This window comes from Pan troglodytes, chromosome 21, assembly GCF_028858775.2.
Source record: "Pan troglodytes isolate AG18354 chromosome 21, NHGRI_mPanTro3-v2.0_pri, whole genome shotgun sequence".
In the NCBI taxonomy this organism is placed as follows: domain Eukaryota; kingdom Metazoa; phylum Chordata; class Mammalia; order Primates; family Hominidae; genus Pan; species Pan troglodytes.
In genome coordinates, this window is record NC_072419.2 from 10,157,306 (window position 1) to 10,170,657 (window position 13,352).

The 13,352-nt window shown below is 38.2% G+C and overlaps 1 protein-coding gene across 5 annotated transcripts in view; it reads left to right on the top strand.

The window, feature by feature from the left end:
- The window catches only part of ATRN (attractin), a 176,590-nt gene that overhangs the window by 74,896 nt on the left and 88,342 nt on the right, over nt 1–13,352 (top strand). For all 5 annotated transcript variants that reach the window (XM_003316779.6, XM_016937358.3, XM_009436735.5 and 2 more), the window contains 4 exons: nt 269–437; nt 10,144–10,234; nt 11,413–11,656; nt 13,027–13,210. In XM_003316779.6, coding sequence (XP_003316827.2) covers nt 269–437; nt 10,144–10,234; nt 11,413–11,656; nt 13,027–13,210 — 688 coding nt within the window. The remainder of the gene's footprint in view (nt 1–268; nt 438–10,143; nt 10,235–11,412; nt 11,657–13,026; nt 13,211–13,352) is intronic.

The window sequence follows — 13,352 nt, forward strand, 5'->3', positions numbered from 1 at the left end:
TTTCTCCTGAGAGTTGCTTAAGCAGGTATTTCATTACCAAAAAAACCCTAACCTGGATATAGTCAAGTCATCATTAGAAAGTATGTGATTTACCCTTGGTCAATACCCTGAATAAATTAAAATAACAAATTAAAGGATTTGTCTGATATTTAAATGCTAAAGGAAAGACTATTATTTAAATATTTGTTACATTTAGATAATTAAAACTTGAAATGCAGTAAGCTTTAAAGCTGTCTTTTGTGAAGCTAATTCATTATGTTTTTATTAGGTCCTGGATGTTCAGTTCCTGTACCAGCTAACCAGTCATTTTGGACTCGAGAGGAATATTCTAACTTAAAGCTCCCCAGAGCATCTCATAAAGCTGTGGTCAATGGAAACATTATGTGGGTTGTTGGAGGATATATGTTCAACCACTCAGATTATAACATGGTTCTAGCGTAAGTCGTTTTAAACATTTTTGCAAGAAGCTTAGTTTTTTATTTTGAAAATTTATAAAGCACAGATAAGCAAAAATAAATCACCAGTCATTCTACTACCTAAAGAAAATCCCTGTTAATATTTTGGTAGTAGTCTTTCAAAGTGTTTTGACATATGTTGAGTTTTTAAAATTGAATGCTACAAAAAATTCATTGTCATGATAAGCATTCACCTCTTTTCAAATACTGTCTCTGATGTTTTGCTTTAAGTATATGTAGTACTATATAAGTAGGGGATTATTTTATCTTTTAATTTAATTAATAGTTCCAAGGTCAAATGGTTTGAATTTATAGTTTGCTAGTGGAAATTATACCATTGTCTACTATGTCCCAGGCTTCAAGGTCTATTTGCTAATCTCGTGCTGCTCATTTGGAAGGGAGAATATGTGTTGTCATAGTGGAATTAGCTATGGAGGTGGACTTGTAGAAAAAAATTTATAAACGTTTAATCTTGCTGATTTTATTACCTGGAATTTTTTCTAGGCATTTTCTATTAATGAAGATTGTCAAAAAACCCAGCATCTGTTCATTAAGGGATTCTGGAAATATGGCAGTGGTGGCCTAGTTTCTGCATCCCTCCAAACATAGTCATTAAAACACATCACACAACTACTTTAGCAAAATCAGAGAAACATGAGCAACATCTATAATAAAACTTGGTCAGGCTAGGTGCAGTGGCTCACGCCTATAACCCCAGCACTTTCAGAGGCTGAGGCTGGTGGATCACTTGAGATCAGGAGTTTGAGACCAGCCTGGCCAACATGATAAAACCCCATCTCTACTAAAAATACAAAAATTAGCCAGGTGCGGTGGCCGGCACCTGTAGTCTCAGCTGCTCAGGAGGCTGAGATGGGAGAATTGCTTGAACCTGGGAGACAGAGGTTGAAGATCAGATGGTTGTAGGTGTGAAGCCTTATTTCTGGGCTCTCCATTCTGTTCCATTGGTCTATGTATCTGTTTTTGTACTAGTGCCATGCTGTTACTGTTACTGTAGCCCAGTAGTATAGTTTGAAGTTGGGTAACCTGTTGCCTCCAGCTTCGTTCTTTTTGTGTAGGATTGAACTGGCCCAATCTCTATTCCCATTGCTGCTGCCTTTGTTCGAGCCCTTTAATTTCTGATGAGACTCCTGCAGTGGTCAGGTCAGGTTAGTAGATTTCCTCCAGGTTCTTTTCTTTCCCCATACATAGATTCAAACTATTTTCTTTGCCTGGAAAACAAATGCTTTCCTGAATATGAATTTAAAGTCACATCTTATTACAGTTTTTAGGTACACAGATTTTAGGCATTTTCATGTTTTTCGTCAGAAGAGCTGTTTGCCAGCCCTAGGAGTGGCACAAGTGGCACCCAGAGATCTCGTAGGAGATTGGATCTCTACAGAGCTTTTCTTACACATCCCCCTTCCCTCTGGGGGGAAAGAGACCTGTCAGGGTCTATTCTTTCTTGGCTGGACAACCCAGAGGAAGCCCAGAGTTGTTCAGGGGCTCATGCTCTTTCCAGACTCTGCCTCAGCAAGTCATTTGTGTGGGCACCTCTTAGACTGTGTCATTATCAATAACTGCAGCCCCTCCATAATCTCATTTCTAAACGTTCCACATTCCACCCTGCTTCTTCTGTGGTGGACACTGTTGGTGCCTTGCCCAGATCTGTTTATCTTTACCTGGCTGGTGCAGTGCACCCAGTCACCTGATGCTGTGCAATTTGGCTGTTGTCAGTTCATAGCTGACCCTTTCTCTGAAGAATTCTCTCAGCAGATTGGAGCTGTCTTACCCAGGAACACCTAGAATACTATGCTCTATCCCCAGGATGTCCCCTAGTGTAGTGACCAACCAGTTTGCCTGGAACTCTCCCAGTTTTAGCACTGAGTCTTGTATCCCAAGAAACCCCTCAGTACTGGACGAAATGGGATGGTCACCCTGGCCCCCAGCTGCTGACTGGCTGGATGGAGGTACATGAGTCTGACCCTGCTTCTACATGGGAAAATTCATGTTCCAGGGCTCCCCTTGGGATCAGGCCAAAGCTGTACTTCAACTGAGACCACCTTTTTACTTATCCTCTCCTTCCTACTACCTTGCTTGTCTCACTTCCTGATGTTTGTCAAAAGAGTATTCCCTCAGTAAATCACTTGTACAGGAATCTCTATCTCCAGCTCTGCTTGCAGGGAATCTTACCTGAGACACTTTTCAATCTTTTCAGATATTTCTCTCTAATACCCTAACAGTGTTTGATCTCCACATGGGTCCATAATTCATTGATTCTTTCTCTCTCCCTCTCCTGTTCTCCTTCTTAACTCTAATATCTTCTTTTCATTTTTCAGATTCCTACCACCTTTCCTTCTGTTTTCATTCTCAGTTAATGGCCTTGCTTCCTGCTTCTCTTTTGAAAGATAAAGGTCAGAAAACGATTTCCACAAACTCCTACCACCACATTTCCCCTTCACCTATATCTGTGCCCCTTTATGGTCATCTTTTCTGTAGATCAGTGCTGTCTCTTAGAAGTTTCAGGCATCATTCAAATGTTCTGTATTTACCCTGTTGTGTCACTGGCCACATGTGGTTATTTCATACCTGAAATATGGCTAGTGTGACTTAGGAGCTGAATTTTTTATTTTCCATTCTTAGTTCTTATCTTACTTGATCTGGCACCAACATTTGATACAGTTAATCCTTCCCTCCTCTCTTAAACACTTTCTTTAGTTGGCTTCTAGGACACCACATCCCCTTGATATTTTTTTAAATTCCATATTCCTTCTCAGCCTCTTTAGCTGGTTTCTCTTCAGCTGACTGACTTCTGAATGATGTCAGACCAGGGCTTAACCCTTGGTCCATTGCTGCCTGTTTATTCACTCTTTTGGTGACCTCATATAGTATCTTGGCCTTTATACTTGGTGACTCTCAAATTTGTATTTGCAGCCTAGACTTTTTACCTGATCCCCTATCTCCAGCTCTTTAATTGATGTCTCAACCTTCTGGCTGTGTACTAGGCATCTTATGCTCAGCATGTCCCACACTCATCTTTTTCTCAAGGCTGCTCTTCCCCCAGATGTCCCTATCTCAGTTAATGGCCACTCCATCCTTCTGTTTACTTAAGGCAGAAATCTTGGGTCATCTGTGACTTCTGGTTTCTTCACACCCCGTATTGGTATATTTATGAGTTATCTCATGCTACATAACAAATTACCACAAACTTAGCAGCTTAAAACAGTTTGCATTTATTATCACCATTTCAGTTGGTCAGGAGTCCTCTGTAATCAAGGTGTCAGCTGGCCTGCATTCTCATCTAGAGGCCTGAGTGAGGAAGAATTCATTTCCAAGCTCACTTAGGTTGCTGGCAGAATCAATTTCCTTGTAGTTATAGAACCGAGGGTCCCAGCTTTCTGCTGGCTATTGACTTGAGGCTGTCCTTAATTTACGGAGGCTGCCTTCAGCTCCTAGAGCTTACCTCAGTTCCTAGAGGCCACCCAGTTTCTTGTCAGCTGAGCTTCACCAGTATAGCTGCTTACTTCATCAGGCCACAAGAAGAGTCTGTAGACTGAGTCTGCTAGCAGGATGGATGTCACAGAAATGATATCCTATCATCTTCACCATATTCTGTTTGTTAAAAGCAAGTCATAGATCCTGCTTACCTCCTAGGGGAGGGGATTGTACATGGTTATGAATACCAGGAGGTGGACATCATGAGGACTACCCCAGTGTCTGTCTGACACAATAGGTCATATCTTGTTAGCTCTACCTTTAGAATCTGTCCCAAATCTGATCACCTCTAGTGCTGCCACCATGAGAAGAGAAGGTAAAATTAAAGGCATGAAAGTGATTGTGCCTTCTGCTGTTATACTAGATGTTATGAAAGGCACATATTTACCATTATGTGATTTTACCCTAACATCCTCCCTGTCTCTTGAAGCAAGAAATCTGGGAATCTTTAGGTATTTCCATATGTTCTTCTCTTCGTACCATAATTTCATATTAAGCCCTCTCAACTCTGTCACCAAATACATGTCATATTTATTCTTTTTATGTACAGCCTGCTGTTATCTCTTACTTAGTCTTCAGCAGTAGGTTTCTATCAAATCTGTTCATTTCCATTTATTCCTATTAATCAAATTGCTAAACATGAACTGGGGTGCCATTTAACAATATAAATAATATCATTTACTACCTTCTTAAAACCCATCAGTGTCTTGCCTTTGGACTTAATGGCCCTGCATGATGTGACCACTGTTTACCTTCCCAGACTCAGTCTTTTCCTCTCCTGCCACCATTCACAGCACTCCTGCCCCACCAACCTGCTTTCTTACCCAAAACGTACAGTGTACATCATTACCTTAAGAGCCTGTGTGTTTGCCCTTCCCTTGGTCTAGACTGTTCCTGCTATTGTGCCTCAGGGCTGGTGTCTTCTCACCCTTTAGATCTCAGTGTGGTTTTCCCAGAGAGATCTTCTCTGACCATCCAGTTCAGACATTTCTCCCTGTTCTTTTTTATAGTCCTCATTTTCTTTATGGCAGTGTTAGTGATTTTTTGTTATGTCAGTACACACTGTTGTACTTGCTCTTTGTCTGCCTTTGCCAAGTTCTTCAAGGTTAGGGACCTTGTTTACTCACTGCACTCAGAGCTTAGCTCATAGAAGGTACTCAGATAGGTATTTATCAGATAAACGGGGGAGTAAATGATTTATTTCCTTCACAAACATCTGTTCCTGGAAATAGTAATATCACCTATTACTTTTTTTTGACTGACATACTTCATGAGCCACATTGTTTTTTAGATCATAACTTTTTTTTTCTACTGATCAAAACATGATTTTCTACAGCTTTATTTGTTTCACGTAAATATTAGCATAGTTCCAAATAATGAACTTTCATGAAAAGTTAATTTAGTGATTCATTTTAGAAGTAGTGTTTCTGGAACTTAGATTACAGATTTATTTATTTATTTATTTATTTATTTATTTATTTAGAAATGGAGTCTCGCTCTGTCGCCCAGGCTGGAGTGCAGTGGCACAGTCTTGGCTCACTGCAGGCTCCGCCTCCCAGGTTCACACCATTCTCCTGCCTCAGCCTCCCGAGTAGCTGGGACTACAGGGGCCTGCCACCACGCCCAGTTAATTTTTTGTATTTTTAGTAGAGATGGGTTTCACCATGTTAGCCAGGATGGTCTCGATCTCCTGACCTCGTGATCTGCCCGCCTCGGCCTCCCAAAGTGCTGGGATTACAGTCGTGAGCCACTATGCCCAGCCAGATTACAGATTTTATAGTCATTTATACTCTTACATAAAAGTATTTTAGGAATTGCTCTTCCTGTCATTTTCCTCACAGTCCTGTTAACTCAAAACTTTTTAGTTGCATTAAAAAGCAGTTCCCATTTTGTTACCCAATGGTCCTCTTGTGAAATAAGTGGTCTTGGTCCCCTGGATTAAGATTGCCAGTTGAACTTCATTACCAAATTTCCTTCTCTTGAGCAGAAAAGCTTTTTTTAAGTTTAAAAAAAAATAGTAAGAAATCAATCAGCAGTCAACCAAATAAGCAAAGTAGCATCACCGAATCCAATAAATGTTAAAGCAGGCTCATGGAACACCAAGTGTGACCTGACCTCTTACATACCCCACAGAAACCACACTCGGGGAGATTCTGATAATTCTCGGTGATAGCCCAAAATCTGGAAGGAAGCAAACTGAGTGAGCATTACTGTTTTTGACTGTAACTGAAGAGTAGGAGACATAGTTGCTGGGGAGGATCAGGTGAAAGGGGGAGAAATTGACCAAGTGGCTGATTCCCTACCCAGAACTCAGAGCTTCTATTTAAATTAGAATATGATCTGAGCACTGTGGTAGACCACAAACAAAATCTCAGAGGAGAGGAGAGTCTGGGTATTTTATTCTAACAGACTGCACTCTCATCTGAGCCCCAACATTTCCTTAGACTTCAGAAGAGTAGATAGAACATAAAATACCAGCCCTCACACTAAAGCTATGGAAAGGATAGAAATTCGATAAACTTGTCTTAGATACAGTGGGAACAGAATTGAGAAATCACCCACACTTTGCAAATAAAATGTCTGGAGAGCTATGTGTAACCTCAAACAAGATGAAAGAAGTGGCATCGTAGCTAGTGCAAATATTCTGTGATGAAAAAATAAAGAGGAAGAAAGACTGCAGCCTGTAAAATCTAACAAGAACCCATCATGGAGGAAAAGCAGCTTCAAGGAGCAGAAGGAGATTCCTTCCAACTGCTTCGTGCTGCAGATCAACTTAATGAGAATTTGAGTTCAGAAAAACAAGCTAGAAGACAAGATGATAATAACAGAAGAATTGGGAGGTTGTAGGCCTAAAGAAATACGAATAAATTAGATACAGCAAAAATTAGAATGAAAATTTAATTACTGACCGGTTGAAATAATTGTAGTAATACATTGGGAAAAAAAACAGAAAAGCAAAAACACACAAAGGACAGAAGGTGATCAAATAGAACTATAATTGCGGTCACTGAAGAAAAGAACCTAACATACGTAACAGACGAATTGAAACAGCACAAGGTGTTTCAGAAAAATTTTATAGTTTCTTCATGACAAAACCTGATTTGATCAAGTTATTGAACTTTTTGTGCTTGGAGTGTATCCAAGAAAAATAAAGTCATTGAACTTTTGGGATAAAGGACAAATTATTATTTGGGAGGCCTCAGGTAGTTCTGTGCTATCTGCTGTGTGGGGTCATGTCTAGTCTCCACAGAGCCTTTTGCCTTGGTCTTTAGGTGGCCCGATTGGGTTACCAGGCCATTATGGAGTTTGAAACCTGTACCCTGTGGTACATGATGGTCATTGGCTTGCCAGCCATCCTAGAGGGGTCGAGGGAGGTGCTGTCACTCTATGGAAGACATCTTTTTCTGAATTTCTGGAATCTATCTTTGCTTATTTGCTTGCTTAGGTCTTAGAATTAGTTGTTCACTATTCTGTTATCTTGGATTCAGCTCCCAGAAGGAGCATTTATCTCGTACTTGGAATTTATGTTTTATTGCATCAGTATCGTTCTTGTCTTATGTTTTTTTTCTCTGTGTTGAGAGATAATTAACAGCATGTTGTTTAAGTGTCTTCTGATGGTTCACCTTAGCCAGATTATGGGGACCTGCCAGCACCTAAGTGTCTCTGACAAGCTCGTGGTCTGACTTGTTGACAGAAGAGGAGCAAAATACATTAAGAGACAGATTGGGCACTCTCCGTGCCCTTTAACAGAAATGTGGAGACCTGTTTCTGTGCTTCCTCTGTTTCTTTCCTTTCTTTTAAACATACAGAAACAAGCCTCTGGCTTGAACATAAAGTCTATATGTGTAGTTGGAAGCTATATGAGTCCTTCTCAGGAAAAACCTTTCATAGCCAGAATTCCAAAAAAGCTTTGCAGTGGTATGCACTCCGTTTTATAAAAACATATTCCTGGATGGATTTATTTCTATTTGAAGTAAAATACAATATCATGTCATAAAAAAAATAGAGGTTGCGGGTAGGCAGAGAAGAAGAGAGAATGAGAATGATTCAGAATTCTTCAGGCTTCCAGGCAGAGAAGCAAACCATGAAAAAAGAGGGAAATAAGCTGGCCACAGACTTCTCCGTAGCAACATTTTCAGTACCAGCAGTGTTCAAGGGAGCAACATCTGCAAAGTTCTGGAGGAAAAAAAGGATGGTCCAAGAATAGTGTACCCAGCCAAGGTGTCATTCTGCTGTAAAGCTGGCAGGCGGATATTCTCAAACAAGAGTGAATTCAGGGAAAGAGTACTATGAGCTCTACTTAAACAAAACAAAACAAAAACCCTCTTGACAGTGAAATCCAGAGGAGAATTGAAGAGCTCAAGAAAGAGAAGTTGTGGTAAAAGGACTGTGAGGAGATTGAGTCAGCTAAAATTCAGGACTAAATAACTATGGAATTACTGTTATTGAATGTAGTGCAAATGTTAAGGACCTGGACATTGTAAAAATTTTATAACAAAAATTGGAAGAAGAAATGAGAGGCAATGTGAGTGCTAAGATTTTTCAACTTTCAAAGCAAGAAGTTAGTGAATTCTGTACAAAAATAAATTGCATATAACTTTAAATTCAACCTCTAAATAATTTTTCATGTATTTTTAAGTGTGCAATATTCCAAAAATATGTAAAATAATAGTTACGTGCAATTAATATTTAATAGTTGTCACCATTTGTTGTATTTGCTTCAGATCATGTATAAAATATTTAAGATAAAAGGAAAGGCTTAGAGAAAATTAACACCAATGGATTCACCACCGGGTTAGAAATTAAAACACTGCTAACACAGTTGAAGTCCCTTGCATGTCCCTCCAAAGTCCCAGAGATAACCTGTATCCTGATTTTGGTGTCAGTTGTTCATACTTTCATATATATGTTATACTTTACATATATGTTATACATTACAGATATATGAAAGTATAGTAGAATTAATAAATTTTCTGCTTTTAGTCTTTATAGAAACAATATTCTGCAGTGTGCTATTTTAGCTTAACATTGTTTTGAGATTTATGTTGACATATGTTGCTGGAGTATATTTTTCATTCTGTATACTTATTCTTTATGTTATCTATCTGGATATATTACCATTTATTTGTTGATTTTCAATGGATGGACATTTATTTGTATTCTTTTTTGCTATTGTGATAAACTTTCTTATACCTTTATGCTTATATATGATAATGTTTTTCAAGATTTTTTAAATACTTGGAATATCCAGGTAAACTTTTATAGAAAAGAAACGTTTACTTAAGATATAACAATATCATTTCTTTTTGTTTTTTTTTCTATTTTATGAAAATAATTAAAATCAACACTTTATTAACAGTATCCTCATATGCATAGAAAGATGTCTGGAATGATGTTTACTTAATGATATTTATTTCTAGATCATGGAATGTGGCATCTTTTTAAAAAAACTTTTAGCTCTTTATTCTTTGTATTGGTTACATTCTTTATAATGAACATGTATGATTTTTATAAAAACAGTAGAGTTTTTCTCAAAAGCAAAAACTCAAAAGTGAGTACTTTAAGATATTGAATGTGATTATTGAATAATGCATGAATAAGTATAAATTGCATGGCAGGATTATAAATTATTTTCTTTTTGGCATTTTTGTATTTTAAGGTCTTTATATTCGTAGTACAAGTGAAATGCTATAATGGTATTCTGGCTTTTGAAAATGTATATAAAGTTACTAGGAAATTTATATATATAAATTATAAAATTATATATATATAAAGAAAAGGAAAGATTAGTAATTTTCTTTTACTTAATTATCATCCCTTTTTTGGTACCTATCTGCAGTTTCTCATGATTAAATAAAAGAAAAGTTATTGTAATAAAATTTTGAGTCCCTTGAGTACAATGCAACCTTTAAATGATTTAGACTGTGTATAGAAGAGGTTTTCAGGAAGTGTTAGAACCTTCCAGTAGCTTTGTATTCCTTTCTTTTCCCAGGATTTTGTAGTCCAGCTCCTCTTCCTGAGTTAACACTTGTCCAGTGGGCCCAGGTGTCAGGTTTATTTGTGAAGGTGACAAGTGCCCCCCTACATCCATGGTAGATTTAGTGAGCATCTCCAAACTGGATTATGTCACAAATAAAATAGTATGAGATGTTCTGTCTTATTAGTTGGGTGAAAATATGATCTGTTTGTTTTGTAGGTATGACCTTGCTTCTAGGGAGTGGCTTCCACTAAACCGTTCTGTGAACAATGTGGTTGTTAGATATGGTCATTCTTTGGCATTATACAAGGTAAAGCATCTCCACTCTGTGCTAAGCAAGAAACTAAGTTTTCCTCAGTTACTTCATGTATTACATAGTTGAAAAGCTACCTCAGTGTTGGTTTTTAATTGGGGAAAACTTTTTATTGGGGGCATTATATAATTGGCTAAGTTATAAGTAGAAATTAAAATGGAAACTTTTTTAACTCAAGAGATTTTAATGGCTTCAAACTGTAATGGGGTATTATAATAATGGCACTAAATGGTTAAAGATGTAGATTAAAAAGTGTAGATTAGCTTTTATTCTCATAAGCAAGTTTAGCCAAGAATAGCCACATTGTAATGTGGCTGAACAAACATTTTCATTTCCTCATTTTTATAGATAGATGGTAGGATGAGGCAACTTTATTTTTCCAAGTCCTTTTATACTATAAAAGATTCATGTGAGGAAGTCCAAGAAAACTGGTGAAGTATTAGAGATGTAAAATATGATTAGTTTTATTTCCCTTTTTCCTTTTTTTATCCTTTTCCTAGTAACTCACTGAAAGGCGCCTTTTGCTAACCCTTAAAATTTTTTTTAATTTATTTTTTACTGAGGTAAAATATACGTATATAATGGTACCATCTTTACCATTTGTAAGTGTACAGTTTGGTGGTAATAAATATATTTACATTCTTTTTTTCCTTCTTCATTCAACCCCACCAGCCTGCCAGCCTCTGGTAACCACCAATCTACTCTCTATCTTCATGAGATCCACTTTTTTAGCTCCCACATATGATTGATAATGTGATATTTGTCTCTGTGCTTGGCTTATTTTACTTAACATAATGACCTCCAGTTCAGTCCATGTTGCTACAAAATGGCTGGATGTCATTCTTTTTAACGGCTGAATAATGCTCCATTGTGTATATATACACCACATTTTCTTTATCTAATTATCCATTGATAGACACGTTGATTCCATGTTTTGGCTATTGTGAATTGTGCTGCAATTAACATGGGAGTGCAGATATCTCTTTGATATGTTCATTTCCATTCTTTTGGATATATACCCAGTATCGAAATTGTTGGATCATAGGGTAGTTCTATTTTTAGTTTCTTGACTAACCTTTTTTAAGCTGAGAATAATATTGAGCTTTTGTTCTTCTCTGTTCTCAGATTTAATCTTTTCAATGTTTTAAAAAATTTTGTTTGCATTTTTTTCCTAGGATAAAATTTACATGTATGGAGGAAAAATTGATTCAACTGGGAATGTGACCAATGAGTTGAGAGTTTTTCACATTCATAATGAATCATGGGTGTTGTTGACCCCTAAGGCAAAGGAGCAGTATGCAGTGGTTGGGCACTCTGCACACATTGTTACACTGAAGAATGGCCGAGTGGTCATGCTGGTCATCTTTGGTCACTGCCCTCTCTATGGATATATAAGCAACGTGCAGGAATATGATTTGGGTAGGTATATTTTTTCCAGTAGATGCCTTTTGAACATCAGATTTAAAACCTCTAAGCTTATTATTTTGACTGTTTAGAAAGGTTCAACCTAATCTTGATTCAGTACTTTATCTTGAAACATAGTAAACACTGGGCCCAGGCGTGGTGGCCCACTCCTGTAATCCCAGCACTTTGGGAGGCTGAGGCGGGCAGATCACCTAAGGTCAGGAGTTCAAGACCAGCCTGGCACCAACATGGTGAAACCCTGTCTCTACTAAAAATACAAAAATTAGCCTGTCCTGGTGGCGGGCACCTATAATCCCAGCAACTCAGGAGGCTGAGGCAGGAGAATCGCTTGAACCCGGGAGGTGGAGGTTGCAGTGAGCCAAGATTGCACCACTGCACTCCAGCCTGGGGGACAGAGTGAGACTCCGTCTCAAAACAAACAAACAAACAAACAAACAAACGCAACATAGTTAACATTGATGTATTACCAGTGAAATGCAGATTATCGATGCTCCTATGTAGTATGTATTTGTTACTGTCAATTTGGTAAGGAGCCAAAGATGACGCAAAGTGCTTTGGGTATTTAAAATAAATAAATAAAAATGGTTCAAAACAACAAACATTGAAGAAAAAAAATATTTGCCCAGCCCTTTATAGATTGGTTTAGTGGCGTATGATTTACCCTTAATATGAAATATTTCCCTTGGTTAAATTTCATTGTATCTGTTGTTGTGCAGTGGGAATACCAGGTATAATTAACATTTTGTGAAAGTAGGCCTATAAAATATATCTGTATATTGGTCACCAAAGGTTGTAGGGAATTAAATGTTCATTTGAGTGAACATTTTATTTATTGAGACAGGCTCTTGCTCTCTCACACAGGCTGGAGTGCAGTGGCACAATCATAGCTCACTGCAGCCTTGATACCCTGTCCTCAAGTGATCCTCCCACCTTAGCCTCCCTAGTGGCTGGGACTACAGGTGCGTGCCACCACTCCTGGCTAATTTTTAAATTTTGGTAGAGATGGGATCTTGCTGTGTTGCCCAGGCTGGCCAACATAGCAGGCCTCAAGTGATCCTCCCACCTTAGCCTCCCAAAGTGCTGGGATTACACATGTAAGCCACTTCGCCTGGCCCTGAGTGTTTTAAATTTAGTTAATTCTTTTCCTACATGGCATATTAGAACATCAGAACATAGAACAGACTGGAATTGGGCCACATGGCTTTGTTATAAGTTTTAGGTGGCTTTCTTTAAAATATAAAGATAAAAAAGTATATGTATCAGGTCTCCTGAAATCCATTCTCATGCCCTAAGCTCTTTGGACATTTTCAGTAGTAGAGAGGAGGAGCCTGCCATGCTTGCCTTTAACTGTCTTTCCTTTCCAGATAAGAACACGTGGAGTATATTACACACCCAGGGTGCCCTTGTGCAAGGGGGTTACGGCCATAGCAGTGTTTACGACCATAGGACCAGGGCCCTATACGTTCATGGTGGCTACAAGGCTTTCAGTGCCAATAAGTACCGGCTTGCAGATGATCTCTACCGATATGATGTGGATACCCAGATGTGGTGGGTACTTTTTCTTGAGCTTTCACTTTAAGGTGTAAATTCTGTAGAGGCAATTGTTGAGAAAATATTGTGCTATCTTTTTGTTTTCATGCCTGGCAGATAATTCTGTTCGGCATTATATATAGAGAAATTGGGAAATAAA